Below are 27899 nucleotides of genomic sequence, written 5' to 3' on the forward strand. Positions count from 1 at the left end.
GCACACATACATACACACTACGGGGCTGTGGAGTGTATTGCATTACTGTATTGATGGGAAATGGATCCAGTCCAGTGTTGGCTGCTAGCTGCCAGTCAGAGGCAAGAGGGCTAAACTTTCATCGTGGCTGTCAGGGACATCACTGCTGCCTTGTTTGATTGTAAATCTTCCTAATTGTGACAGAATACTTTGACGTCATTAATTAAACATGTTTTCATTTAAAAAAGCTTGCAGGGCGCCAGGCTGGGTGCTCGGGGTAGTCCGGCAATGTGCGTAGCTGTGTATTTTTTTTTTTTACTGTGTGCTTCTTCATTATTAAGAGTGCTTACATTTGTTCATCCAGTGTGTTTGCATGTGTGTTTGTGTGTGTGTGCGTTCCTTGTACCTTGAGTCTCCCTGTATGAGTGGGTGGCTTAATCGTCATGTTTATTTACACTCCTGTTGTCTGCAAACAGCAGGCAGTGCGGCGATGGGCATGAGCCAGCTCTTAAGGAAGTAAAACGGCATAAATTAATCCTGTCAATAAGCAAAACAAAGGCTTATTCTTAGAAGTCCATTCATCATATAGGAAGTGGCTCGAGAATAGTTTGCGATGCACATTTATTTTTGCCCTTTTTTTTGGTGGTTGTGGGGTTGGTGGCCCAAATCTCGGGAAAGAATTGACACAAGAACGTGCAAACAAAGGGAAGGAGAGACGACAGGAGGAAGGATGGAGGGAGGGAGGGAAGGAGGAAGCGACAGAGAGGGGAATTGCGTCCTCTCATTGTTCAATTAAGTCTGTCGGTAATGATCAAGATGAGATGATGGCCATCTTCCTTTTATAGATACTAATCTGTGACTGTCCGTGGAATAAGAGAATCGCAGAGTGGGGCGGTCTCCGCTCCTTTGTCGCCACCAGAGAAAGTCAAAAGTGTGTGTTAAAGAGTTTTTCTTCTCTTTTTTGCTGCCATTGTTGTTGTTGTTGTGCAACTGTTGGGAGCGGGTGACTTATTTTAATAGAGGGCACTCGCCTTTGTCAGGTGATTACGTTAATGTATAGTCCGTGGTCGCAGAGTTCACGACGAGCGCTTTGACTGGCATTGAGGTCTAATCGATTTCATTGCTATTACTGAACAGAAATAAATAAAGCTGATGGCTGTGGTTGGGGTAATTATGCCACAGCACAGTGAATTGTTTGATTTTCCTTATTAATTGTATTTATTTAATCCATTTCATGCTTTTAGTTGTGCACTCGGGGACTTGGAGGGAATGAATAAATCACTCTTAGGCTCATTAGATTCCCCCTCTGGTAGGGATGTGCCACTATTTTGTCAGAATCAAATTGGCGAGTGTTATAATTTCCCGCTGGTGTGATTCACATGAAAAATATCCACATATTCATCTACCAGCACATGTGCACATGCGCCCACACACACACACTCGCGCACATGCGCCCACTCCCCCCCATCTGAACTCCTGACCTTTTCCAGCCGTCTGATAGCCATTGACATTTGCCTCCTGAGCTGCGCTTGCTCACGTGTTGGAGCTGATGGGAATGGATGATGTTATTGCTGGAGGAGAAAAAGGGAGGGAAGGGGAAAAAAAGGTGGAGGGGGTGGATGTGGTGGTCGGGGTGGTGACGGGGGGGCAGTTGAAAAGAGGTGGACTGTGGTAGACAAGCTCCCCACGCGGCTCCTGGAATCCATCTGGACCCCCTGCTCCCCGGAAAGGTCACAGGGCGTCTCAGCCTTACATCCTCATTACAAAGGAGCCGTCGCTGTGACCTGAGACTGTTTAGCTACAATATGGCTTTCTCTGTCACACAGCCTGTCACATCCCCTCACTGCCTACAGCCATCACGGAAGGGACGTACAGTATGTAATGTAAGACCGTCCTCTTTAAGCATTTTGATTGATGTGTGGATTAAAGTGTGCATGACAAATGTCGTGGCAGCTTTGTCTTTGTCCTTGAAGACAGGGGATGGAACGGAGGGGCTGCACCTGGTCGGCTGTTTTCAGCTGCTCGCTGAAAAGCAGGACGCTCCGCTTCTTTACCGAGGGAGCCTTCTGGTGGCAGAAAGAGGCAGGGCAGTAAAAAAAACCTCATTCTCTGTTTGAAAGTGAGGGTGAACCACTTGTGCACAGTTAAAATAGTGTTAGAAGAGCCACCGGCGGAGAGTTTTCGTGCGAGCTGAGCCTGCACTTGTGCGTGTTGTGGTGTGGTATGTCATTTGTGCTTGTCCACCTCAGCAGGCCTGTCTTTGCTGTGTTTACACTTCACTCTCCACACCATGGGAGATGAGTGTCAGCCGAGAGCTGAGCGCCTGTAGGTATGAGAAGCTTCAGTTTAGCTTCAGACGCTGTCCTATCTAAACAGTGGCTGTGGCACCAGCGTCCGAGGCGTGCTGTTATTAGGCCGTGTACAGAAGGGAGAGATATGGATACAGCTTGAAGCAAATGTTAGATTTATTCTTACTGAAAGAATATTTTCTTTGTTAAATGATGCATTTTGAACTCTTAATTATGATTAATGTTACTATATTTCTTTAACGTACTCATCATTTTTCATTTCTGTGTGTAAATATGGCACTGGGACTATTTTATTTAACTCAAACTCTAGCAGGACTCATAATTGTTTTGTTTTTCTGTTTAGACATTAACAGGATAATAAAGCCCTCAGCTAGAAACTGAACCTCAGCTAGAGACATGAAACATGAACTCTGGTAGGAGTCTGTGTCGTTTTTCTTTTTTTCTTTTTTTGCATGAAATGATAGTCAAAAATAATGAAATGATAGTTTTATGCTCTCGCTCAGCTGCCAGCCTGTGTAAGGCTGCAGGTTTTTATGGCGTGGACTTGAACTCTTTTAATGACGCCTGTATTTCAGGGTGTCTACTCAGTAAAATGGAAGAATACTTAAGACTCCTTTCTCAGGCGCTGTAAAATTTTTATACCCACAGTCATTTTGAACACCCATGCAGATCGGCCCGTATTACATCATTGCTCTCGTGACCTCTTCTTCTGTCCTCCACAGTGCTCAGTATTCGAGGTGCCCAGGAGGAGGAGCCTCCAGACCCCCAGCTGATGAGACTGGACAACATGCTGCTGGCGGAGGGCGTGGCCGGACCGGAGAAAGGCGGCGGGTCGGCAGCTGCGGCCGCCGCAGCGGCAGCCACCGGCGGCATTGGCGCCGACAACTCAGCAGAGCACTCTGACTATCGGGCCAAGCTGTCTCAGATCCGGCAAATTTACCACACGGAGCTGGAGAAGTACGAGCAGGTGGGGGAAAAGCAAGCTCATTCTTTATTACACGTTGCTTCAAAACACATTCAACACTTCCTCAGCTATCATGGATCACGGATTTAGCTCAGGTCCTCTGTGTGCACAAGTTATTTATGTTGCTGTTTTAGTATAATGCGAGTGCATACATAAGCTGTATGTAAGTGAGGCTTTTTTCCTGAAAACTGAGCCCTTTGCTCAACGAAAGACACATAAATTTAACCCCCCTTTAAAAGGATGATCTCCCGTATTGATGTGCCCATGAGCCAGTCAATGGTACGAAACTCCCTTTTTTCTTGGATTGTGTATATGGATATATGTAACAAGGAATCCTGTGTGTAAATTCATTATTTTATTAGAGAAAACCTTTTGTCAGCAAAAATGTGATTTTTCTATTCTTTGGTGTTAAGTGTTTGAAAAAAGGCAAAACGTTGCACTTTCATGTTGATGGATACAGAATCTGTATTTTGTGAGAATTGTTGGCATAAATTTCAGCAGTTCCAAAAATCAATGTGGATGGAAGATCTTGCCATTCTGTCAGTATGACCTCACTGTTTTTGTAATGTTGAGGATCTGGCTTTTCATTTTAGCTTTCTAACGTCCCGTCCAGACCAGATCTTCTTGCCCTTTGCATTCTGGGAGAGGCTCCACGCTGCCAGCCTAAATAGGAATAAGTTGGTAAAGGACAGACGAGATATTTTCCTGAGGATGTTTAAGTAATTTTGTCAGTCTAAGAGTATAATGTTCTTGAAATCAGCACTCGTGGGACAGGCAAGCCGAGCCTTTCGGAGATGCTATCTTCAGCAGGCAAACAGTCACACACCAGCTCTTTTCCACAGACTGTAACATCTTGTCATTCCCGTGGAAGTCAAAGCGTTCTGGGTTTGTCATCTTCTCCGAGGAAGGCTAGTCATCGCTAACTGTCAAAGCCAATATACACCTGAGCATTTTTGTGTCACCACGCTATGTACACCTCACGTGGTATGAGTGAGTAGTGTCTAGCGTGTGTGTGTGCAAGCAGAACGGCTGCTCAGTGCATCACTTTGACTGACGTAACCCTGGTGTTGACAAGCAACAGACACCTTGACTCTGAATGCAGTCATATCCAGTGACTGATTCAGACAGAGAGAGAACGAGGTAGACGGAAAGATGGAGTGAAAAGAGAGGGAGACAGTTTAAACCTCTTGAACATGAACGGGACTGAAAGCCTGCTGTCATTTTAGATTTCTCTTCACTTGTCACATTCTCTCTGCTATTGAAGAGAAGTCTTTTTAATATTCAGAGCACTGCAAGTGTTCGCTGCCTCCGCTGTATGACTCCGCTGCCACATTTGTTTGGCTTGAAACATCGCTGCGTGTCTGCCGCTTTAATTCAGACTATTCTTATTACCTCTAACACTACTGCTGTTACACTGTCAGCACTGATCGTGCCAAGGCTTACCAGTGAAGGTGCAGGCTCACCAGAATCCAATTTCATCCTTTTGTTCTGTCTGAAGCTGTCGAGCCTCTGCGATAGTTATTCTTTTTATGAATCCTGCCTGTATGTGCATCCAGGCGTGCAATGAGTTCACCACCCATGTGATGAACCTGCTGAGGGAGCAGTCTCGAACACGACCCATCTCGCCCAAAGAGATCGAGCGCATGGTCAGCATCATCCACCGCAAGTTCAGCTCCATTCAGATGCAGCTGAAGCAGAGCACCTGTGAAGCTGTTATGATCCTGCGCTCACGCTTTCTTGATGCCAGGTGTGTGTCTGTGCGCCCCCAACTAAATCTTATTCATATGTACTTATATTTCTATTTGACTCTAAGCTGCTTTTTTGTTATCACTCCATTTGATTTTGTTATTACAGTTATTGATTATTGATGGTGCAAGAGAGGAGTCATTTTTCTCTTCTGTGTTTTTTCTGATCAGGCGAAAAAGGAGGAACTTCAACAAACAGGCGACAGAGATCCTAAACGAGTATTTTTACTCCCATCTCAGTAACCCCTATCCCAGCGAGGAGGCCAAAGAAGAACTGGCCAAAAAATGTGGCATCACAGTGTCACAGGTAAGATCCTAGGCAAATTGAGAAAATTAGGCTCTGTGGTAAGTGTGTTGCTCAAAAACAATTCAATTATTCTAAATCAGCAGGGCTCTGTGCTTCAGCGGTCGGGAGCCCTGTCAGCCTGGGGTTACCATTAGAAACACTCACATTAAAAACAGTTGGTTTTCTTACCAAGTTGTCAGTAGTTTCCAAAGCTACCAATACCTTTCCAGGAGCATTTGACAGTCAGTTGATGCAAAAATGATTCACAGTTTTTTCATGGAAAGACTGGATAGTTACAAAGACTTTAACTATAAAAGCTTCTTTTTTGCATGCATTTTCTTTTTGTACTGTAACATTTTTGCTTCATCATGGATCCTCGTTTTTCTTTTTGGGTTGTTTCATTGTTTTTTGTTTTGTTTTTTTACTCAGTTGGTACGCTGGCTATAATTTTCCATCACTTTTTAAATAAATACTAGTAATAAAGACGACCACCCAAAAATCTAATTTGAATAGGGCTAAAAAACTCACAGGGAATAGCAACCAAATTCAAACATGTAGAGCGTGGCACGAGCTGAATATGGAAAGTTGATCATTTACCTGCTTGAAGTGCAGAGCCACTTCTGCCTTGGGCTGTTTTGTTGGAGAGCCAGTCAGCCAGCCAGTGTAACTATGCAGCATGAATTGGTATCATTTCTATGACAGTAAATGTCAGAGAATCTGCATATAAGAGTCATTAGTGAATTTCTTGTGATTGCTTCAACTTTGGACTCAGCAGCTTTGCAGTGTCATGCATCTGCCAATTTTTTTGTTTTGTTTTGGGGGGTTTTTGCACCAATACAAGATTATTTTTCTGACTTATCTTCAATAGCAGATTATTTTTCTGTAGAAATACATGAAATGGGTTCTAGGTTAGGTGGTAACAGTCATTTGCAGTTCAACTGCAGGAAAAAGTTAAATCTGGTCCATGAAGTCCTCATCAAAACAAGAAGAGTGCTACTGGAATACTGCTGTTATATTTCTGTAGTGCTGAGAAGGCCTCAGTTTTCCCCCAGATAAGGTGGAGGAGGTGGCTGGAGAGAGGGAGGTCTGGATGTCTGTATAAGCAGAAGAAAGTGGATGGAGGGCTTTCCATATTGCTCTGTTCCATGAGAATTAATTCGCAAGCAACATGAAATACCGTGCAAAGAAGAGAGGAGGTTATTGTGCTAACTGGTGTACGTGGCATGACTCAGACTTTTTAGGTGTGCAGAGTATCATCTTATATTTGCTTTTATTTATCTTGCTACCGTCTTGACAGGTATCAAACTGGTTCGGGAACAAGAGGATCCGATACAAGAAAAACATCAGCAAGTTCCAAGAAGAGGCCAACATGTATGCAGCGAGGACTGCAGTCAATGCAACCAGCGTGTCCGCTCACGGCAGCCAGGCCAACTCCCCATCTACTCCCAATTCAGCAGGTGAGCTTCGGGCTCTGATTAAAGGCCGCTGGGCTATAGTGAAACAAGTTCCATCAATAGAGGCATTATCAATATTTGTTGTTCACCAGAGCAGATAGAAGCGTAAGATGGAGCGTATTGACGTTCTCATACCAAAGCCACAACTCAAGAATTCAGTCTCTGGTGATGTTTCTTATAGACTAACAGAACGCTCTCCTTAATTAACCCAGTAATACACTTTGGCTTTCTTGTCGTTCTTCTTCCATTTTTCTTCCTTTCTTCTCTGCCGTCGTTATCTTCCTCCCTCACTCATTCGCTCTCTCTTTCTCTCTCACTCTCTCTCTCTGTTATTGACCTCTTGGTCTTGTAGACGTTAATTTTTCCTGCCTCTTGTCCGGTTGACCTCATGTATGCCATTAAGCTGCTCAGAGGGCAAGCGGAGTCTTTTGTCATATAGAGACTTTGCGACTGTATTGGATTAGGACCGGGTGTTGAAATCAAGTTACGCGATGGTCTCTTTACATCTGGGGAGCTGGGGTCCATTAAAGGACGAATACGATTCTTTGGGTCTTCCTGCAGATCAATTATTACTTCCTTAATGAAACACTAGCAGCACGGACATGTAACAGTAATATGATCCATGAGGCTCGTTTTAATTGGATCTTAAACAGTTTTACGACGAGAACCTGTCGGATTGTTCTTGCTGGTTGATTCAGTGCGTCTATTGTGTGCAACTTTGTAGAAAAAGTCTTTTTCATAATGCCTGCCACGCTCTCAAACTAACCCATTCAATGCCTTTGTGCTTATGCATGATTTCATTTTAACTCCTTTTTCTGTCCCCCTCTTCTTCTCTGTTACTATCCCCTTTCTTCTGATCCTTCTCCTCCTGTCTGCACGTCTTTCTTTTTCTTCTGCCTCTGTGTATTCTCAGGTTCTGCTGGCTCTTTTAACATGTCAAACTCCGGAGACTTGTTCATGAGTGTGCAGTCCCTCAATGGGGACTCGTACCAAGGGGGGCAGGTTGGGGCCAACATACAATCCCAGGTAGGCGCCTCTCCAAGTTTAGCATCCCATGTGGCCGTAAACTGGCACATTCCTGAGCTCGTTTGTGATGTGGTTTAACCGCTGACCAGTCTGGGAGTTTAGATGCCCACAATAACTTGACCTACATTGTGAAACGGAGGTTATACTTAGCCTGAAGCACTACATTAATGTAGAAACCATTGTCAAGCCACAGTTGAGTAGACGACTGCGGACAGTTTTGGAAACGGTGCAACACTCATCAGCACCTCTGACAAGAGTTCACATAGCCACTGGTGCACTTTGTAGCTCCCTGACCTTGCCCCAGTGGACAGTCATGACCAACGCAGTGTTACAACTCTCACCACGGATTAAGGAATCACCACCCGTAGTGAAGGCCTCATTTGGTTTCAGTGCTTTCGGCATCACTTCCTTCTCCCTCCATTCCTCCTCTTCTGTTCTGATCAGCACGCCAATCGCTTTAGGTCGTTCATGAATATGCAGAAGGGACGGCCCTTATCGTAGATAAAAAGGTCTTCGGGGTTTGCCCTTAATTATTGAACCCGAAAGAGTTTATTTTTCTGATCACGAATGAATGACCTCAATCTCAAAGATTTGCAAGTATAAAAAAGGCACAAAGTACAAATTCATATATGTTTGTCTAGTTGGTAGAGCAGTCAGATTTGTTGTGAAATCCATATGGAAAGTGTGTTTCTGGGGAAAACAAATATAAAGAAATATGAATTGGACTGTGGAATCTGGAAAGAGCATGACAAAATGTTAACAGTAGAACAAATCCTGCATCACACCACGGTTTTATTGGCAGCAGGTGATACTGTGGCACTTCATCTGAGTGTTTGCTCGACTTTAAATAGTTTAAAGAAAAGACACAAGTCTGGACATAAGAATATACAACAAGAACAACAAATACATTGATAATTAGCTATCCTATATTTACTCCTGTGTTTTTGTCCTTTTGTGGCGTCTGTTATCGAGCTTGTAATAGAGGCCAAATCATTCTGATTCGCTGTTTGTAACCTTTTCCTGTTTATGATACCCTTTTACTATCAGACTGACCTTTCCTTGTGCATTACTGTCTTTGTTATCCAGAGCTTTTGTCTTACTGGTCCTTTTGTCTGTGTCCCCGCTGTTCCAGGTGGATACCCTTCGCCATGTTATCAGCCAGACCGGAGGATACAGTGACAGCCTCGCAGCCAGCCAGATGTACAGTCCACAGGGCATCAACGTAAGACCTGTAAACAATCTCATTCTGTCCTTCTCAGTGCTTCTTTGCTCTTTTACTTTGCAGTGATTCCCCAGCTGCACAATGTTGGTGATATCGCCTAAATCTGTATGCACACTAAAATGCCACTTAGCAGACTTTGCCGGGGTTGGGCTGTTGTCCAGCCACTTGCCCCCAACCCCCCTCTGTCTTCTGCCCCAGTCGTGCCCTATGGTGGCAGGCAACGAGGCAGCTACCAGGCTGAGTAGCTGGACATGCTCCTAGCCTGTCGGAGGATATTAGCGTTAGCGAGGCACCTGCAGTCGACAGAAACAAGGACACAGGTGTCATCGTCGCACCAGACGCTGCTCTGTCATTGCCACTGTAGGACGACTCATATTTATTTCCCCCTCCAAGACTGGCTTGGAAAAAAAAGAAGTTCAGAGTTGCTGCTAATCCTTAAAATAACTCGTTAAGCAGCCTGTCAAAGCCTCAGCCAGTTGTCTCGGTCTCCTTGCTGGGCCGGGCAGGGCGGGACAGGCAGCACTCGAGGCAGTGTGTTAGCATGTAGATCCACAGCGACAGGCCGAGCGGGGCTGAACAGAATCAATACGACAGTCACAGGGACAGAAAGAGCGAGGCTTTGGGCTAACAGTCCAAGCACATTGGCCAGATCATTCATCCACAGGAACAGCAGCACTGACAGCCAAGCCTGCAACACCCCTCGTGCTAAAATAAGAACGAGAACGCATCCAGCGCGCTGCAGCATGCAACAGGCTCGTTTTACATCTGTAATTTAGACTAATAACAACACACCAAATTATGAATCTCTGACCTCAGTCGCGCAGCTAATTTGGCTTCTTTCTTTTTCTTATTAATTTTGCTTTTTGTTCATAAAATGTGGAGGTAGTAGAGGATTATAAAAAACTTTGTTCTGCTCTAAATGCTTTTTTCTTTTATCTTCATTAGCCTTTGAGGATTTTTTTAAACATCAAATATCAAATGATTTAGTAATTCAGAGAAACGTAGCGTATCATGACTGCAGTGTAATTGTCATACATAAATGAGTGGTTAAACTGCAGCTACCACAAATGGCTTCATTAATAAATTGGAACTGGACGCTCAACGACGCATTTGGTTTTTAAGTGCTTTTATTGTCAAGGCAAGCCCCACCCCCCCAAAACTCAAATGAGCCACCCTGCAAAATTTAAATTGCAGTAATCGATATATTAAAAATAATTAAAACTAATTGTGCTGTTTGTTGTGAAATAGATCGCAGATCCAGCCTGAGTAGAAACACTTACTTTGAAAGCTTTAGAAAAGAATAGAAATAACTATTTCGGAAATTCTTAACAATATGAGGCTCTTTTACAGTTTTACTAACAAAAATTGCAAAAAGCTTATGAATGAAGTCGTGCATCTATTTAGCCCAAACGATATATTTTTTTTATTCTTTCTAAGATTTACTGACTGAACTCTCGTGGTTCACCTCTCCTTCTTTATCCTTGAACAGCAATTACAGCCCCTCAAATTGCTGGTGGGTGTCGACTTTCTCTGAGACTGGAAATGCATTTTTTTCCCCTCCTCATTCTTTCTTTTTTCCCTCTTCTTGCTTCTGAATAAGATGACAGACGGTCTTTACACAAAATAACAGGGTTTGGAAATAAGAGGCTGCCAAAGCACATTCCCAGCACTCACTAATAGCGTTGAAATTGCAATTAATGGTCTTTAGCCAACCTTTTATGATGATTTGAGAAGGCTTCCATTTTAAAGAGCTTTTTTTTATTGTGATAATTTATTCTTTTATCATCCATCTCAGGGGTATATTCTGAGATATATGAAAAGTCTGCGTATTCGCTGTTTTATCTTTGCTGTTTATCTCACATTATGTCGACCATGTGGAGGTCCAAGTGAAAGAAGTGGCATGATAATTTATTTCTTTTTCTGAAAGCATCGTTTGACAGTTTTTAGTGCTTTCATTTAGAGGTTTTAGGAGCAACATCACTGCTTTTGAGAAAGTCTTTTATATTTGCTTTTACGTTTAGGGTTTACCTGGTATTCTTCATATATATTTAACAACAAAACCTGCTAAGCAAAACCTTCTGCTGTGAATATTTTTCGAAGGCGTTACCTATAGCGTACTCCTTTTTATTGGCAGGTGTAGTTCCACATTTATTATCTTCAATCAATACACTAAAGATGTAAATATTAAGTAGTGTGGTTTATATTACATAGATGTCATATAGAAGGCAAAGAGTGCTTTTGTTGGGCTCAATATTTGGCTCTATTTGAACATATCTGGGGGGACGGGTGAGTCTGTACAGCACACTGTAAAAAGGTTTGTGTATATTTTAAAGTAAAACTGTAATTTTCAAAGAAATCTTCACTATTCATTAGTTTTTCCAAGCAACCTTACCTCAGTGAATTACAGTAGTGACCCAGCATACTAACACATATGCACACACCTATTATAGTATCTTCCTGTAGATATTAGAGTATAATCAGTTACAGTGTAGCTGTATGGCGTATGGGTACTTTATAAAACTAGGGTGTAGTGCACCGGTAGTCCCTTGTAATGAAAGCATATGATGAAGTTTCATTTTTACAGCAAAAAGCTCATAAATCGTCTTATTGTCTCCCTGTTTAAGAGTCCAATGAGCAGATTAATACCACTGTCCTGTGTGGTCATTTCGCTCAACATAAAGAAAATATTCCAGCCTCGCTCTGACAGGAGTCTGCAGATTAATTAACGCATTATAACGTATTAATTTACTCTGCACAAAAACCGAAGTGTAGAAGTTGTGACCAGCGTCATCCCTGGCATATTTTGATTTTAAAGAAAACAGGACATTATGTGTTAGTGAGTAGCAATATGCCAACGTGCAGATTGTTTTTATTATATCTGATCAGAACCAGCCGAGTTAAACACCTCCAGGCTCCAGCCTCATGGTTTGCATGAACCTGTGAGGTAAACTCCTCACCTAACTCTTGTTCACAACACAAACAGGAGGAGGAGAGTTTTTACTAAGAATATTTTACTTTGGGGTAAAAAACATGTTTTTTTTTCCTTCTGTTTACTCTTTTCTTATAAATCTAGAACCACTCTTTTTATTTTATTTCATATTAACTGTAGTTTGTGTTTATTTGTTTTAATTTTAGTGATTTGGTTTGGAGAAAACTAAAGAAGAAAAGAGCTCTGTAAATGCATGAAGTCAGTTAAATAACAGCCCTGAATAATAACCAAGCTAATCGTGTTTGAGATTTTTGACACAATTTAGCAGCCCATCCTTAATATAAAGAATGATGATATTTCATATCACATTCATATTCAAGCTAATTTTGTCTTCTTGTGTCTTTACAGACAAACGGTGGCTGGCAAGATGCTCCGACTCCTTCGTCAGTGACATCGCCCACAGAAGGACCCGGAAGCGTTCATTCAGATACTTCCAACTGAATATATCCATCTCTACACTCCATCCACGAAAAACAAACAAAAAATGTAAAAAACATGAACTGACGTTGCTATTCGCAGTATTAAAAAAAAGAAGAAGAAAAAAAGGAATTCACTGCCCCACCGTACGGCGAGGTACCACGAAATCCTAACCAGAAAAATTCAATAATATTTCCTCTGCTTATAACGATGGACTTTTGGGATACAAACAAAAAGTTTCACAATAAAAAATATTTCAAAAAATTAAACGATATTGCAATCAATGGAGATGTTTGTACAGATTTCACATTATAATCGGAGGGCTGGGGTTCCTTATTCACTCGTAATGTTTTCGCTCATTATGACGATAAGATAAAGCAAAGAAATAAAATCATTGGTTTTAACTGAAAATACTTCATTCTACCTCTCAGCCACTTAAAAAAAACAACAAAAAAAGTAGAAAAATGTCAGTGACCATTATTTGTTTTGTAAAAATGAAACTTTTGTCTTTGCGAGCAAGAGGCACATCTTCTTACTTACATTTTGTTGTCTCTCACCTATTCTATGGTACGCCATTTAGACTTAAATATTGCTCAGTTGTTTACAATGTGTGCTTGACAAAAAGTATGTTCATCTTCCCCTCGCTGTCTCCGACGAGTCAAAACCAAGTTCTGTCAGGAGATTTTTACCTCTAAGGTAACCCTGTGAAGTATGTTATCTGTAAAACAATAAATAAATACCTGTCATCAAATCAGACAAGCTTGACATTATTCATTAAGAATCATTAACCTAGACGATTTTACACAATGTTGGTTTTGGTTCTGCAGATACACGAATGACAGATTTAATAGGAAAAGTAAGAATTGTGTTTTTCTGAGTTCTTCTTTATCGCAGCAGATTCTGATCATGCCAAAACAAAACTGCTCAGTTTACTCGCCGTGTTTGGTTACTTTGTTACTAATCCCGATCCTTTCCGAGAGAAAGATGAAAAGAAATATTACTTTCATCGCAGACAAAAGTTTGTCAAAGACGCATGTAACTCAGTTTGTTGCAATCCACTTAAACAGGGAAGTCATTATGCTAATAGAGTTTTACATGCTCGCACAGTGGATCTTTGCTCCTGAAGCTGCGGCGCAGGCCCACAGATGCTCGTAGCATGAAGCCAATGATCACCGTCACGACGGAAGGAGCAGGTGGATGAACTGCGGCTCAGCTGAGGACAGTTTTTGACGTGTTACGCATTTTTTGTTGAATTGTGTCCTTGTTAGGATGTTCATTTGCATATAAATCAGTGCATTATTCTGCTGGAAGTGCTTTAGTAACTCTAGAACTGACACCAAAACAAATATAGATGTTCAAAGTCATGCTTGCCTCCGTACCTATCAGGCTGATTCTTCTCAGTATCAAAGTTTTACAAGGAAGCGTTAACGATGAAGTACTTAAAGAAGGGACGAGTCATTCTGTCAAATAATGTGTTTTCTGAGCAGTCTAACCTTGTTTATAGACACTTTTTATGTTGTGTGGCCTATTTGTTTGTATTTGTATTTTTTTTATGGTGTGCTTAATGTAGGCTCCTATTTTTTTTTGCTTTTTTGTTTGTTTGTTTTCCTATTCTTGTGAATTAGCTCATGGGTTTTCAACATGTGTTAATGTGCACCACTGTGCTTGACTTGCTTTGTTGGAAAAGGGTTTTCAACACATTAAAATGATATGTAATGCAGAGCGATCATACATCCAGCATTTTTTATTATTGTGGCTTTACGAGACAGCAACGACTCTACGTTTTTGCTCACACGGAGGCGTCAATGGCGCGATGGTAATCACTGCTGTGATAACTGAAAGTCAGCCAAGGTTAGTGAGCCCCCACTCCCTTAATGGCTCCACATCTTCCTACCATTCATGATGGCTCTTGTCCAAACATATTCAACATATTTGGACACATGCACTCAGATAAAAGCACACTGAACCAAATCCAAGCATTTACAGTGAACAGAGGGTTTTGTGTGTACTGAGGATGTAACACACATGTGTTTATGTAGCATTTTTAACTTCAGGTTGTACCTTAGCCATACACTCATAGAGCAATTTATTCTGTACACTTAAAGCACTTTATCTACCTCACAAGCAAGTCCAATTTAGAATCACCAGTTAACCTGACAGGTATGTGTTTGGACTGAGGGAGGAAGCTGGAGCACCTCCACACAGAGAGGTCCCAGTTGTGGATCAAACTGGGAATCTTCTTGTTGTGACTAGTGGTGCTACACCACTGTGCCATCCAGAAACTTAGAGTGTATTGACTGTGAGCCACAAAAGCTTCTGTATATACTCATCAGCACCTCTCACTGGCTGACACTGACAGGCTCTTTCTTAATTGGTAGTATTTTTCAGCAGTTGTTACAGACTGAAGTAGATTTGGTCTTGTTAATATAATTTTTTGTCATGTTTGTTGATATCGTGGGAGCCCGGTCAACACCTTGAGCTCCTTGTCATGTTGCTCGAGCAGTTTTTCATGATGACAAATTGTCGTGCTGGGAGAGGCTGCTGCTGATGGCGGTTGTTGCTGCTATGTGGGTTGTGCTTAGTATGTCTGCATAGTATTCACATGAATGTCAGGACCCAGGGGTTTAGATTGTTGCACAATAGGTTATTGCATTAATCAATGTGATTCACGTCATGTCATGACAAATCCAAAGACCAAGACAAAAAAAAAAAATCTCTTACTCTGTCATACTCACCAAGCTCCAAGCTCTTTGTGTCCTGCTGAGGAAGGAGGCCTTTAAAGGAGACCTATTTTGGTTTCTTCCAGCTCGATATATTTATTCTTGGACCAAAGTAGCTTTGTATGATTCACAGCTTGGTGCGACTCCTCTGTTCATCTACACTTGCCAGTTACCTTCCTCCTCCTTAAAACCCAATTTTTTCTGATTGGATTCCTCTCATCAACCCAAAATTCAAACAAAGAAGTCTCACCTTACACCTTACATACATTTTTATGGTCTATTGAGTTTTTCTGTAAGCTTAAAATTCGTTTCTTAGTGTGGCTCATGATGTGTCTTAGTAGGATAACAATGGAGGACATTGCTCAAGCAAAATCACTTGAAGTCGTGATTCGGCTCAAAATCTGATAGAAAATGAGAAAATGATCAGATTCTTCAAATACAAACAACACAGCTGACAATATCTGAATGGACAGTTGCATGTCTGACAGAATTACATTCATAGCAAGTGAATATTCATAATTGGCCAAACAACAGGGCCGAGGGTATGTGGGAGCAGTTGGTGGTATAGTCTGCGGACGGTCAGAGGCCTTGACTGCTGAGCGAGTGTGAAGTGCCAAAGCCAGACTGCTCCCCTGCACCCCGAGGGCAGCGAAGGAGCCGGGTTGTGCTCACCAGCAGAGAGGGCCTCAAAAACAATCTGACAAGACTTCTCATCTCCTGGCCTCTGCAGTGCTGCAGTAGATGCTCATGAGCGAGATTATTCCAGTGTCAAGCCTGCAGCTTTGTCATCTGAAACAATAACATCAAGTGAGATAACTCACGCAGACTGAGTTTTACTTAATTTTTGAGGGATTTTTTTTGTCATGCAGCGTAATTCTCACACCGCCGAGGTGGTGACACTGCACAGGCCGACTGAAATATAATGCTGCTGTTGACATCTGTTTTCCAGCTGTCAGTGAAGCACTGTTTAAATTGCAGCTGCTGTGGAAGGGGCATGGATGAGTGGCTCAGACACCTTGTGTCTCCCTCTTCTCAGCAGAGCCCATACTGCTTGAATATGCAGTGAAACTACCACTCACACATTGCCTGGATGCTTCATCTTAAATTCACTTATTCACACACTGTAACCCACAGATTATATCATGCACAGGAGACAGGGTGTGGCCCCTGAATTTTTCTGTATTACAGTCTGTTACTCATCTCTTATTTTTTATAATGGCACAAGGCAACGTTTTAATGAATGTTTAAGAGGAGTCATGTATCCAGGCTGTTTAAAGATTCAGTTACATGAAGACAAAATGATTGATCAGAAGAAAAGCTGTGTACAGAAGAGCCAGAAGTGTTTGTCTTCTTCCACTAGATGGCGACTTTAACACATTTTGTCAAAACTTTCACATCCTCCACACTGTGATATGGAACAGGAAAGATTGCTTTCAGTATTTCCCAGTGGGAATGTTTTGACTGAAGTAAAACCCTAACCCTATCAGTAATCATCATTTCAGTTTTGGGTTTTTCCCCCCAGTTACTCTTGCACAACACTAAAAACTTTCGTTATATCCCCAGAGTGATGACGCCTCTTCTGTTTTCTTTGCAGCTGATCCATCTCTTTCACTCTTTCCTCTCAGAAAACCACTCAGATTCAGTCTCTGTGTATTTTCCTGTCATGGAAAAACAGTGACAGCAGAATGATATGCATATGTGAAAAACATGGCAATTCAAAATCAACAAATATCAAGCCTTCCGGTGAATACTGATGATTGCATTTCAGAGCTGCTCTCCTTTTTACAGAAGACGTTTTCAGCTGAAAGACTTGTAACTTTGTAAAAATGATGCATGGTTAGAAAAAGGCAGATTTCATGAAACGATCTCCACGGCACTGCCCGTTCTGAATAATAAAAACATTTAATAAATATATATATTTTTTGTTGCATGATTTTCCTCATGATTGTATGCTGTAGTATACTGTTAGTTTTGGGTATTCTCTCCAACACTGCCCGGTGTTGTGCCAAAAAGTGATCACTTCATTACTAGCCCTTGAACAGGTACACACAGAAAGGTGGGGCCCCATGAAAAGCAGCACTACATGTAAATGTAATGTTAGAGCGCCCCTGCTGGATGGTTGCTGTTTGACAGCGAGAAATGCAAAGTGTTCGGTTTCCTAACATTCCTTCACCCCGATGCTCCTCCTCTCTCCTGTTGGTGCCAACTCCCTCTATCAACTTTCCTGAGACAAAAGCTCCTTTTGTGGCGGTGGAAAAACAACATGGCAGAATTTGCCGTCCAGTCCGAAGGAAGAAGCGAGGGGATTGTGGTAATTAAATTAGGAGGCTGACGGGGAAGGGACAAGTGTCGAAGAAAAGCGTCGCTCGTGTAGGGATGCACAATTTGCGCAGGCAGACAACTTTGCGCGCCTTGCAGATTGCTTAAAGTCACATGCGCTTCTGGTGCAAACAAGATAAAACTCGTACCCGCTGTTTTTCTCCTTGTAGTACAGCAGAAACATGATGTTTGCGTTTATCTACCCCCCTGCAGATTAAAGATGACTGGCCAGGCTACAGTTTAGATCTCTTCAGCTATCCAGCACACTACTCCGGAGATTTAGACTGCGTCATCATCCCGCATGGCGTGATTATGGACAGGTACATGGCTACAACTGGGAAGTCGCTTTCTTTGTTCTTTGATAAAATCGTGCATCAAGGAAGTAATGTTCCCATATGCTTTTGCACGGGGGCTGCATAAAAGCCTTTGTACAGTTTCTGGGGAAATCCAGGGGATATCATGCACAGATTATGCGATATGAACTTGACGGAGGTTTTGGCATGCTTTTATTGAAATGAATCCTGGTAAAGCTTAGAAATTCCCCAAAGAAACAAACAAAACAAATAAAAAACCACAGCTCCCCAATGAAAAGCTCAAATCCCACAGTAACTCCCCGCGTGTATTCATACTTTTTTGGTAAAAAGAGAAAAGCCAGCAGGAGTTCAATCATACTTTGTTTTAAATAGTACTTATTAACTTCTGTATGTCTATAAAAGAAATCAGAAAATGAATTTTTAATTAAATAATTAGTGTTTTTGTCACGTGACACAAAGCTTTTTATCTTACTGTAAAACACAAAAGCTCTGTATGTGGGTTTGTTTATGTTTCTGCTACCTGCCGTTACACGATCAGGAGCCAAATAACCAAACTTGGCACACGGGTACATTTTATGCACCTGAAGTTTTTAATCTATTACCGATATCATGACATCATGATGTTTCCCAGCAATCGTCTAACAAAGGTCTAAAATGATCTGTTCTTAATACCCGTGCACTAACAGAACTATGTCAGTTTTATGTAATAACAGTAGTTGTAATTTATATCTACAAAAGAGGTTCTCTGGCAACCAGCTAGCAATGGGCTCAAATCAACCATTTTTAGAATTTACGCACGTAGAACACCTTATGATTATTATTTCATGTCAAACAGCATGAGCGGGCGGAACAGTACTGAAGCATGGGCATGTACTACTATGTATAGTTGTGGTCAGATGTTTAAACAAGTTGCTTAGGCATAGAATAAAAAGTGCAGTAGGAATGTGCGTGCGACTGGCTGAATAAGCGTTTTAGGTGCTCAATTAGTGTCAAAAAGTGCTTTGCCAGTAGTCAGTTTAAATCACATGTAAGCCATCTGTTTTTCTTTCTTATAAAATATTTAAAACATTTATTTAAATGTAGTAAACGGTTAATCAATCAGTTTACCTGTCTTTGCATATTTAACCAGAATTATTCAATATGGTGAAATAATAACACAAAGCTAAACAAATTTAAACATCACATATGGTTGTGGACCGACAGGGATTTCAAAACTGTCTTAACTGACGAGAAAAGAGGTCTTTAAGAGGTAATTCACCTTTTCTTCATTGTACACAGAACAGAACGTCTCGCTAGAAACATCATGGATGACCTGGGGAACCACGCCATTGTGGTCCTGTGCGTGCTGAAAGGAGGTTACCAGTTTTGTGCCGACCTGGTGGACAGGATCAAGGACCTTAGCCACAACTCCAACCGCACAATCCCCATGACGGTACACTTCATTCGTCTCAAGAGTTACTTGGTGAGCTGTTGCCCACTCCAGCAAAGAAAGCTGACAGTTTATCTTGAGTGGCATTTGTGTGAGAAGTGGAAAGCATTTTCACGCTCAAAAGTATCACCTGTGAGTTTAGAGTTAGTCACAAGATGTGTATTATTTTTCATGCATTAGAACATTGGTGTCTTCCTCTAACTTTGCCTTGAAAGTGCTGTTATGATTTGATGTGATTGCTGAAAATTTTTTTTAGCTGTGAAGTACTGCTGGTGAGATACCCTCACTGGCCACTTTATTGGGTACACCTTCAAGCTACACAGGGTTAAACTTCTCTGTGGAGAATTATTCCCTGTTCTTAGATGACGAAGGTGGCACCCGGTGTGGTCTTCTGCTGTGACAGCCAATCTGCTCCAGGGTTCAGTGTGATGTGCATACAGATATATCTGAGTTACTGTTGCCTTTCTATCAGATCAATGAAGTCTCTCCTCTGACCTCTGGCGTCAACAATGCATCTTCACGCAGAGAACTGGCACTTACTGAATATTTTCTCTTTTTTGGACAATTCTCTATGAACCCTAGAGATGGTTCTGTGGGAAAATCCAAGTAGATCAGCAGTTTCTGAAATACTCAGACCGGTCTGGCACAGTCACAGCCAAGCTATGCTCAGAGTCACTTAATTCCTCTTTTATCCTTATTCTGAAACTCGATTTGAACTTCAGCTGGTCATTTTAACCATGTCTACATACATAAAAGCTTTGAGTTGCTGTCATGTGATTAGTTGATTATATCTGAGTTAATGAGGAATTGAACAGATATACCTCATTAAACAAGTTGAGCTGGTTCGGGCATTGGACTTGCATGCCTCCTAGAGGTGGGAATCACCATACATCCCACGATACAATATTATCACAATACTTAACGCACGATACAATATTATTGCGATTTTTAAAAATATTTTGCGATATTCAGATTCTGTACATAAAGGTAAACTTTATCAATATTCATTTTATCTAATATCAAAGTCTCACACTCAGTCTTTCTCTCATTTCAGTCAGTTATATTGTTGACAAACTGAACGGTTTGTATTACAGTCTAGTCCAACTTAACTGAACGCAACCATCTGGTACAATTATAGCTATTCTGAACTATGCAATTTATGAAAACTATGCAGCCCATTCAGCAACTGAAGAATTTGAAAGTAAATTAAAACAAAATATAAATTTACATTAAATAAAGAAAGTTTTAAAATTAAAATAAAACATGTCTTAAATTAAAATAAGTACACTGTCATGTTTATTGCTGCCAAAAAAAAGTTAAACACATTTGGACAGTGAAGGAATGTCAGGATTCTTGCTCAGAAAAAGGAGCTGATCAACATGCTCTGAAGTCAGAGCACAAAAACTTTTTTTGTAACAAAATATCGATTTCTGCTGTCCCTGTATCGATACATTATTAGCAAACAAAATATCACGATACTACACAGTATCGATTTTTCCCCCCACCCCTAATGCCTCCTGGGTGAGGTGTTTTTTCAGCCATGTCCAAATGAGATGAAGCTCCAGAATAGACTCAGTGCATTCTTGAGAGATCATATCTGTTATAGATAGATGAATGGATAATTGAAAATATTTCTCCTGTATTTTATGTCCACAGAATGACGAGTCAACAGAGGATCTTCACATCCTCGGAGGAGAGGACTTGTCTTTATTAGCTGGAAAGGTAAGATTTTCATTATCATTGAGACGTCTGAGCCTTATGATGGGCCCTGCTTTTGTAAAAATAGGTAGCATGGAGATGGTGATTGTTGATAGACAGCAGCCTCAAGAGGGCACCCTTCCCTCTAATGTGCTGTTTGCCTCACTTCAGTGAATGAGATCAAAGATGGCAGTTTCTGACACACCTAGCGCTGATCACATGCCAGCTATGACAAAAGGTTTATTCCATTTTATCTCAAGTGAAGCAAAATGTATGGTGTAAATTGGAGGCCATACTGAGTGCGTACCTCGGTAGATCAAGGGGATGACAGGTTTACTTAACACAGTCCCTCTTCTATGGCTCGTCGTGTTATCCTGTAATCAGAGATGGTTGCTCACAGAACTCGAGTGTGTGTGCAGGCTGTTGCCAGCCTTTGATAGTGCATGCCACCTAACAAAGGGTCTCAGTGAAACAGTGCAGACTTGTGGTGATGACAGTCACCTTATTATAAAGAGTTGTAAAATCACATCCAGGATTGGAAATAAGAAAAGCAAAACTTTTAGATGCTTTCATCCTGTTTTCTTGTAAAATACATATATACATAATTGTATTTTTTGTGTCTCGGAAAAAAATGACAAAGAAAACATTTTATTTGTTTGTTTACAGCAGGTTAGGAAGGACTCAATCTAACATTAAAGGCCCTGATTACATGACATGTAACTAGTTTGATTTAGAAAGAATAATCAGCACTGATTACAGCATGATGGGGTTCTGTGACGGCAGCAGATCATTCATAGTGCTGAGTGACCACTAGAGGTATTATTAAAGTGAAATTAAACCAAACTAAAACATTTTAGTCAACTAAAACAAAAATAAAAGCAACAAATTAAAAAATATTAAAACTATCTGAAACAATATTGTGAACTTTGAAAACTAACTGAAATAAAATTAAAAGTATAGAGGAAATACCCTTAGTTTTAGTTTGGTAAAAATGTAGTTACAACATGCCTGATGAGGCGTTGATGGATGTCTTTAGATGTCCATGAGACAGTGAGTCAACTGCTTTCAAATGGTTTTGTGTTTTTATTGTAATACCTCTGCTGATTTGCCCAAATCTTGCCTTGGACATGTGCCCGCCATACAATGATGAATACAAAGACGGAAACTAACACTGAAACTAATTCAGACTAAAGTAAAAGTAAACATTTTATACAATAAAAACTAAACTGAAACAAGAAACTAACTGAAAATAAGCAGAATTCAAAACAAAAAATTGAAATAAAAGCGAATGAGAAAATATTTGTGTGCTTATATTCAATCTGGAAAGTCCTAAAAGGTTCAAAGACTATTCAGCAGGGAAAGTGGCCTAAATTACACAATTAAATAAATAAAGAAAGAAAGAAAAGAAAAAGACAGACAAGATGAGCCTATAGAGAGCACACAGCACTCCTCTTAGCATTAAGTAAATGTGTTTGGCATAACAGAGCATTCAAACCACATTTCTGTTTACTAAATCTGGTTTATTAGAAATAAATAAATAAATAAAACCGGCCTAAATTCCAATTTTCACCAGAGATTTGAACCATCTCACAATTATGTGAGCTCTGCTGTTCATACCCATATATTTCTTATAAAAGAATCTGTGTACAACCTTTTTGCCAAGTAAGCAGCTTTAACTCCCACTCACACACACACACGTGCACATATCTATGTAAGCATACAGAGGGATGAATCATTAACCGTTACTATGGGAGTTACAAGTCAGCAGTGGTATTTTTAGATAATTAAAGTCAGCTGATATGAACATTCACAGTCATGCGCATACCTCAGCAGTACATGCACACAGTAGCCAGGTGCCTAAAACTTGAATAGGATATGAGGTAGTAGGCTTGACTCACTGCTTTCCTCACAGAATCTTTAGTGTGCTTGTGAAATCCCTGAGCTCACTGTGACGTGCTGCTAATTTTTGTCCCAGGTCCTAACAGAATGAGGTGATGCTTTCCAGGAAGAGGTTACCTAATTGTTTAACAGTGTACACATTACTGTTCATTTGCTTTTTGACCTCCCTGAAATATAGTTTTCAGACAGTGAGCTTTACATATCTTGTATAGCTCATTGCTTTTGCATTTCTCCAGGGTTTAGTGCGCTCTAAATAAATCTGGATGAATAATGAGTCCTAAACAAAGCACGACTGCACCCTCGGATGAACCCTTTGTTTAAAAAAGTGGAGTAAACTCTGGCAGTTAGAGAGTTTCACTTTTCATCGTGTCCTAGCTAAGTTGAAGCGAAGCCCAGATAGCGGCTCTTAATAAAGACACTGCCCAGTCGTCTTCAGTTTATTAGACAGACATTCGCAGAATTTCAGCTATTTCTGTGCGACATTCAGGGCAGCGCTGCAGGAACATAGCTTTCCAATCTGGATTAGGATCATTCGTTTAGCTGAATCACTGATATCATAAATGCAAAGAGTCTCGCGGATGTAGTGTATGAAAAAATGTGGTTGGTTTAGCTGATATTGGCCATATTTCAGTACTTCTGCTTTTATTTCAGCTGCAGCCTGATCATTTCCTGAAACATTATTTGTCAGTTGGTTTGGTTTTGCACTTCAGAACACAACAAAGTGTATTTCTCTGTTTATAATTAATTGCTTCTTAAATCACCTCTAAATGGCTTTTGTCTTTTTTTTAAACGTGTGAGTTTTAGTCTTGGAGTAAGTGTGGAGCAGATTATCAGTTTTCAATCAAGAGTAATTGTTTGTTCCTGCCCTCTCTTTTCTCCCCGACATGCTCGCTCCATAAGAATGTTCTGGTTGTGGAGGTGAGTCAGCCATGTTTTTGCTACTCTGCTTTTCCCCGTGTTCACCAAATGGACCTTATTGTGTTCCTTGTTGTTGTTGTTGATGATGATGTTTTCCAGGTCAGGAAAACTCATTTAAAGTTTTTATCTTCTTCTTGAAGGTCCTGAATTCAACATGAGGACACTTTTTAATTGCCTGACCCATATTTGAGAAACCAAATAGATTTATTGGTGGGTGTGTGTGTGTGTGTGTGTGTGTGTGTGTGTGTGTGTGTGTGTGTGTGTGTGTGTGTGTGTGTGTGTGTTTTAACTAACATCATTGAAAATCTTGCCTTGCCCTACATACTGGAATAGGTGCGCTGCAAAGAAATAAAAAGGAAATGTAGGCCTGCAGTCATCATCGTGGGCATTCATGATACTTACTGTAAAAAGATTGTAGGAGTAAACATTTTGAAACAGCTCCCTTTAGTTAGTGCACAACTGTGTGTGACAGGGAACTCGCAATCTGTGGCCGCTTCAGCTTTAAGTAATATTAAAATCGTTATTGTGTGTCAACGTCATCGGGATAAAGCAAGATGGAAAGACTTAGCGTCTCACAAAAACCAATACATTACATCAGGTGCGTCACATTGTACAGGAAGTAACAGAGTTAAAAGGAAATAAAAAGTCAAAATCAGGAAAGGCTCTAAGGAGGTCGATGACTCAGCCGACAGGATTTCCACAGGCAGAATTTTCCATATTTATAAGACATAGATACTGCTGTGTACGTGTTATGCAATTGCATTTTTAAAAAGACAACCTTGTCTTAGTTTTGACTTGTGCAGTGGGTTGATCAGTAAAAAACCCTTTTTGCTATCAGTATTGTAAAATGGCAGTCATCACTCCATGGTATTTACAAGGGGTAAAATACAAGCACTGATAGATAGTAATGACTTTAATACTAAAGCACTGAAACACACAAGGTTACAAAATGTTTCACTAGATACGAGAGAGATAGGAGAATACTTTAAAGAAGTGTACATATCCCAACAAACAGTACCTACAAATACACACAGGTACCGATTTTCAGTGATATCAACTTTAATATCAGGAAATTAACTAAGCGTATATATATTTTCTTCCTCTCTTTTTTGCCATATTTTTCAAGTAACCTGTGTTTGACAACAGCATAATAAAACTGGAAATTCTGTTTTTTGTGCCCCCCCCACCTCCCATATGGCCACCCCTATGAAAAAATTCTGGAGACGCCCCTGCGTGGAGCAGTTAAAAGACCCGGATCAGGTGATCAGAGATCAGGTGATATAACACCTCAGCAGGCCACGCAGGGCTTTGTGATTGATAAAAATCTGCAGTGTGGTCTGAATTTCACTGGAAGCCAGTGAAGGGAAGCAAGTGTGCAGTTCGGGGCTCACAGCAAAGGATTTTAGCGATATTTCTTAGATGACTGGATGAGCTTAGAGACAGAGACATGAGATTCAAAACTCAAACACCTGTCAAAAGTAATACCAACGTTTTGAGCACAGGATTTGGCATTATTGGCAAGTGCAGCCAATGTAGTGACTGACCTCTGTATAGAAACCCCACGTTTACCAGGACTGTGATAATAAAGTATTTATAAAGCATTCACTGTGGTAGTGAGAGGCTCTTGAGTTGACTTGACAGAAAACAGATCATACTACATCATAATAGTTATTTTGTGTAAGGAATTTAAATATGGGTCATTTAATTTAAATTAAATGAGAGAAGGAAACAAGCAAAGTGCATTTAAAAATAAGTAAAATAGGTTTTAAAATCTTAAATTCCTGCAGTGTTATAATTAGGCTAAGGCTGTTAGTCTGTTCTGGCTCATATTCAGTGACAGATGAAAAATGTGTGAGGACAGTCACACATTTCACATATTTGTAGTGCGTGCTGACCAGCGGCACACTGACATGATCGAGCGTACTGTTGTGGCTTTGGTTCGCCTCAGCGTTTGCCTACATCGTAGAGCAAGAGGTCAGATGACGTTTTTTTTTGTTTTTTTTTATTGAATATCACATGTTTGTGTTTAAATTCCTCTTTTCAGTGAATTCAAGTAATTCCTAGTGAATGCTTGTAAACAGTTGCGTAATTTGAGTACAGTGTGACACTGACTGCACTTAGTTTCTGTATCACTTCTAGTCCAGAGAAAGAAGAATTTAGTTTTTGTTCTTTTTTTTTTCCTCACTGCCATGTTATTACTTTCTCAGTCCAGTTTCTACATCTTCCACCCCCACCCTCACAGGGCATTGTAGGCACCGGAAAGACGATGAAGACTCTCCTGAAGCACGTCGAAGCCTTCGGGCCCAAAATGATCAAAGTAGCAGGGTAAAGCCGCCAAACAAAACCAGCTCAATTTCCTGCTTTGCGAATCACTGTTTTCCCCTTTCAGTCGAGACACACACACAGACACACAGAGAGGCAAAGACTAACATTGTGATGCAGATCTCAGGTACCGCAGGTTTTTTTGAAGTGACGCTGTCTCCTGAGACGGTTTGAGTCGGCTGTTGTAAATAATGTCTGCTTTTGTTTCCCTCAGATTGCTGGTGAAGAGAGTGCCGCATAGCTCAGCATGTGTTCCTGACTGTACGTACCTGACCAACCCTTTTATGGCTCAGTGAGTCATTCACAGTTAAAAAAATTGTTGCATTTGCCGAGTCCCAAACTATTGGAAATATTTGCCTTTGTCATTTTGTGCTTTCAGATGTCGGCTTTGAGATACCCAATCGTTTTGTGGTTGGATATGCTTTAGACTACAATGAGTATTTTAGAGATCTCAGTGTAAGTCAGTGTCTGGCTTCTTTCTTTCTTTCTTTTTTTTTTTTGACGACTGTATTGGGAATCCAGTAACACAATAAAGACCTGTGCTTTGGTGCTTCTTTTAGCACATTTGCGTGATCAGCGACACCGGGAAGATGAAATATAAGATTTAAAGAGAGGGCCGGCGATAGAGGCGACTGTCGAGCAGATGTCATCGGACAGCAAGCCCAGACACTTCCTGTGAGATGCCATTGACTTACAGCTGCTATGGTGACATCTGATCCCAATCATGCCTGCGTTGTTATAACATTCCTGGTTCCGAACATGTTAACATTTTTAACAACACACACTGCAACATTTAACTGGAGATTTGAACACAAAAAGCGCATGCTTGAGGATAAGTCGGAGCTTTGTTGCTTTGACACAGGTGATTCAGGTTTAAAACGTGTAGTGTTAAGTGGGGGGAATGCTGTTCTAACTCTATATCTAAAGCATCCAATCATCCCAGGTGTACTGCTTCTTTTATGAAATGTAAAGCATTCAATAACCACTGCATGTGAGGAATACCAACAAAACCTAAAATGAAAGGAAGTTGGGTTTTTTTTTTAATTTGTTCTCCACCTGTGCGATGCCTTTTTAAAGTTTCATCTGATTTTCCATCACTTTTAACACACAGGGGAGAAACAGTTCAAGTCTTGTCAACACTAAGTGCCATTACTACCTCCTTTGTGTGTGTGTTTGCTTGTTTTTTCACTTGCTGTAGAGTACTTTTGTCATTTCTCTGTATCAGTTTATGTTCTAACATACAATAAAATGTTTTTTAAGATTTCTGCATTCTACTATTAATGTTCCCACATGATTTTATGAATGAATGTTTTTAGTACTAATTGATTTACAATGGTTCCTTGGCTGAGCTATGAATATAAAGAAGACCTTGTGTAATATGTTTCTTAGGCTGATGATATACAAAAGGGGCTTGGAGTCTTTTTCTTTTTTTCATATGTCTTTTTAATGGTGTTGAGCTTCTCTTAATTTTATGGAAAACTGGCACCTATATAGGCCCTGAAGTAGCAAAGCTTTAAACCAAAAGCATCCTGAAACATCAGGTTGCCATTGTTTTGTTTTAAAAAGGGGGTTTTAACTGTAAGTGAACTTACAAAATGAACAAAAGAGAGCTCGTTGTGCTGAGCTGCTGTGCTCTTTGTATGCACTTGACATGTGACTCCCTTTGCTTAAGCACTGAGCACAACGTGCCATAAAGAAAACCATCTCTTGGGACAGTGAATAGACTTTGCCTTTTTGACTCACCAGACCTCCAACAGTGATAAAGTAAGAGCTACAACTGAATTACATTATTGCAACCCCTAAATTTGTAGTCAGTACTTTTTACAGTAGTGGAAGAAGTAGTCTGATCTTTTTCAGAAGCAAAAGCAGCAATGCACCACTGTAAATAT

At 40.7% G+C, this 27899-nt stretch overlaps 2 protein-coding genes across 6 annotated transcripts in view; both read left to right on the forward strand.

The window, feature by feature from the left end:
* pbx1a (pre-B-cell leukemia homeobox 1a) overlaps positions 1 to 14108 on the forward strand; it is a 51612-nt gene extending 37504 nt beyond the window's left edge. The window contains exons 1-8 of one of the 3 annotated variants that reach the window (XM_013912550.1): positions 2308 to 2701; positions 3011 to 3255; positions 4809 to 4999; positions 5169 to 5304; positions 6581 to 6740; positions 7651 to 7763; positions 8896 to 8985; positions 12323 to 14108. In XM_013912550.1, the coding sequence (XP_013768004.1) occupies positions 2692 to 2701; positions 3011 to 3255; positions 4809 to 4999; positions 5169 to 5304; positions 6581 to 6740; positions 7651 to 7763; positions 8896 to 8985; positions 12323 to 12415 (1038 nt within the window). In that variant the 5' untranslated portion in view covers positions 2308 to 2691 and the 3' untranslated portion in view covers positions 12416 to 14108. Of the gene's footprint in view, positions 1 to 2307; positions 2702 to 3010; positions 3256 to 4808; positions 5000 to 5168; positions 5305 to 6580; positions 6741 to 7650; positions 7764 to 8895; positions 8986 to 12322 lie in introns of those variants that run through there. The other 2 variants (XM_005721351.2, XM_005721352.2) reach the window with 2 other exon arrangements.
* Positions 14109 to 17279: 3171 nt separating this feature from the next.
* prtfdc1b (phosphoribosyl transferase domain containing 1b) lies at positions 17280 to 27254 on the forward strand. Of its 3 annotated transcripts, none has more exons than XM_005721348.1 (9): positions 17280 to 17422; positions 17644 to 17750; positions 19023 to 19206; positions 20830 to 20895; positions 23671 to 23688; positions 25931 to 26013; positions 26225 to 26271; positions 26390 to 26466; positions 26571 to 27254. In XM_005721348.1, exons 1-9 carry the CDS (start codon positions 17375 to 17377, stop codon positions 26616 to 26618), a joined length of 678 nt encoding a protein of 225 aa, XP_005721405.1. In that variant the 5' UTR covers positions 17280 to 17374; the 3' UTR covers positions 26619 to 27254. The 3 variants fall into 3 exon arrangements, with proteins under 3 accessions (XP_005721405.1, XP_005721407.1, XP_005721406.1); XM_005721350.1 differs by having other exon boundaries at positions 19023 to 19176; XM_005721349.1 differs by lacking the exon at positions 23671 to 23688.
* Positions 27255 to 27899: the final 645 nt, after the last annotated feature.

This window comes from Pundamilia nyererei, unplaced genomic scaffold, assembly GCF_000239375.1.
Source record: "Pundamilia nyererei isolate P.nyererei 1_Seehausen unplaced genomic scaffold, PunNye1.0 scaffold00004, whole genome shotgun sequence".
Taxonomy (NCBI): domain Eukaryota; kingdom Metazoa; phylum Chordata; class Actinopteri; order Cichliformes; family Cichlidae; genus Pundamilia; species Pundamilia nyererei.

Bases quoted from the DNA above. Each gene is read 5' to 3' on its own strand.
- prtfdc1b (XM_005721348.1), top strand. From the start codon at position 17,375: ATGGCAGAATTTGCCGTCCAGTCCGAAGGAAGAAGCGAGGGGATTGTG. The intron at 26,014-26,224 runs GTAAAGCCGCCA...TGTTTCCCTCAG, and splicing joins AAAATGATCAAAGTAGCAGG to ATTGCTGGTGAAGAGAGTGC. The intron at 26,467-26,570 runs GTAAGTCAGTGT...TGCTTCTTTTAG, and splicing joins AGTATTTTAGAGATCTCAGT to CACATTTGCGTGATCAGCGA.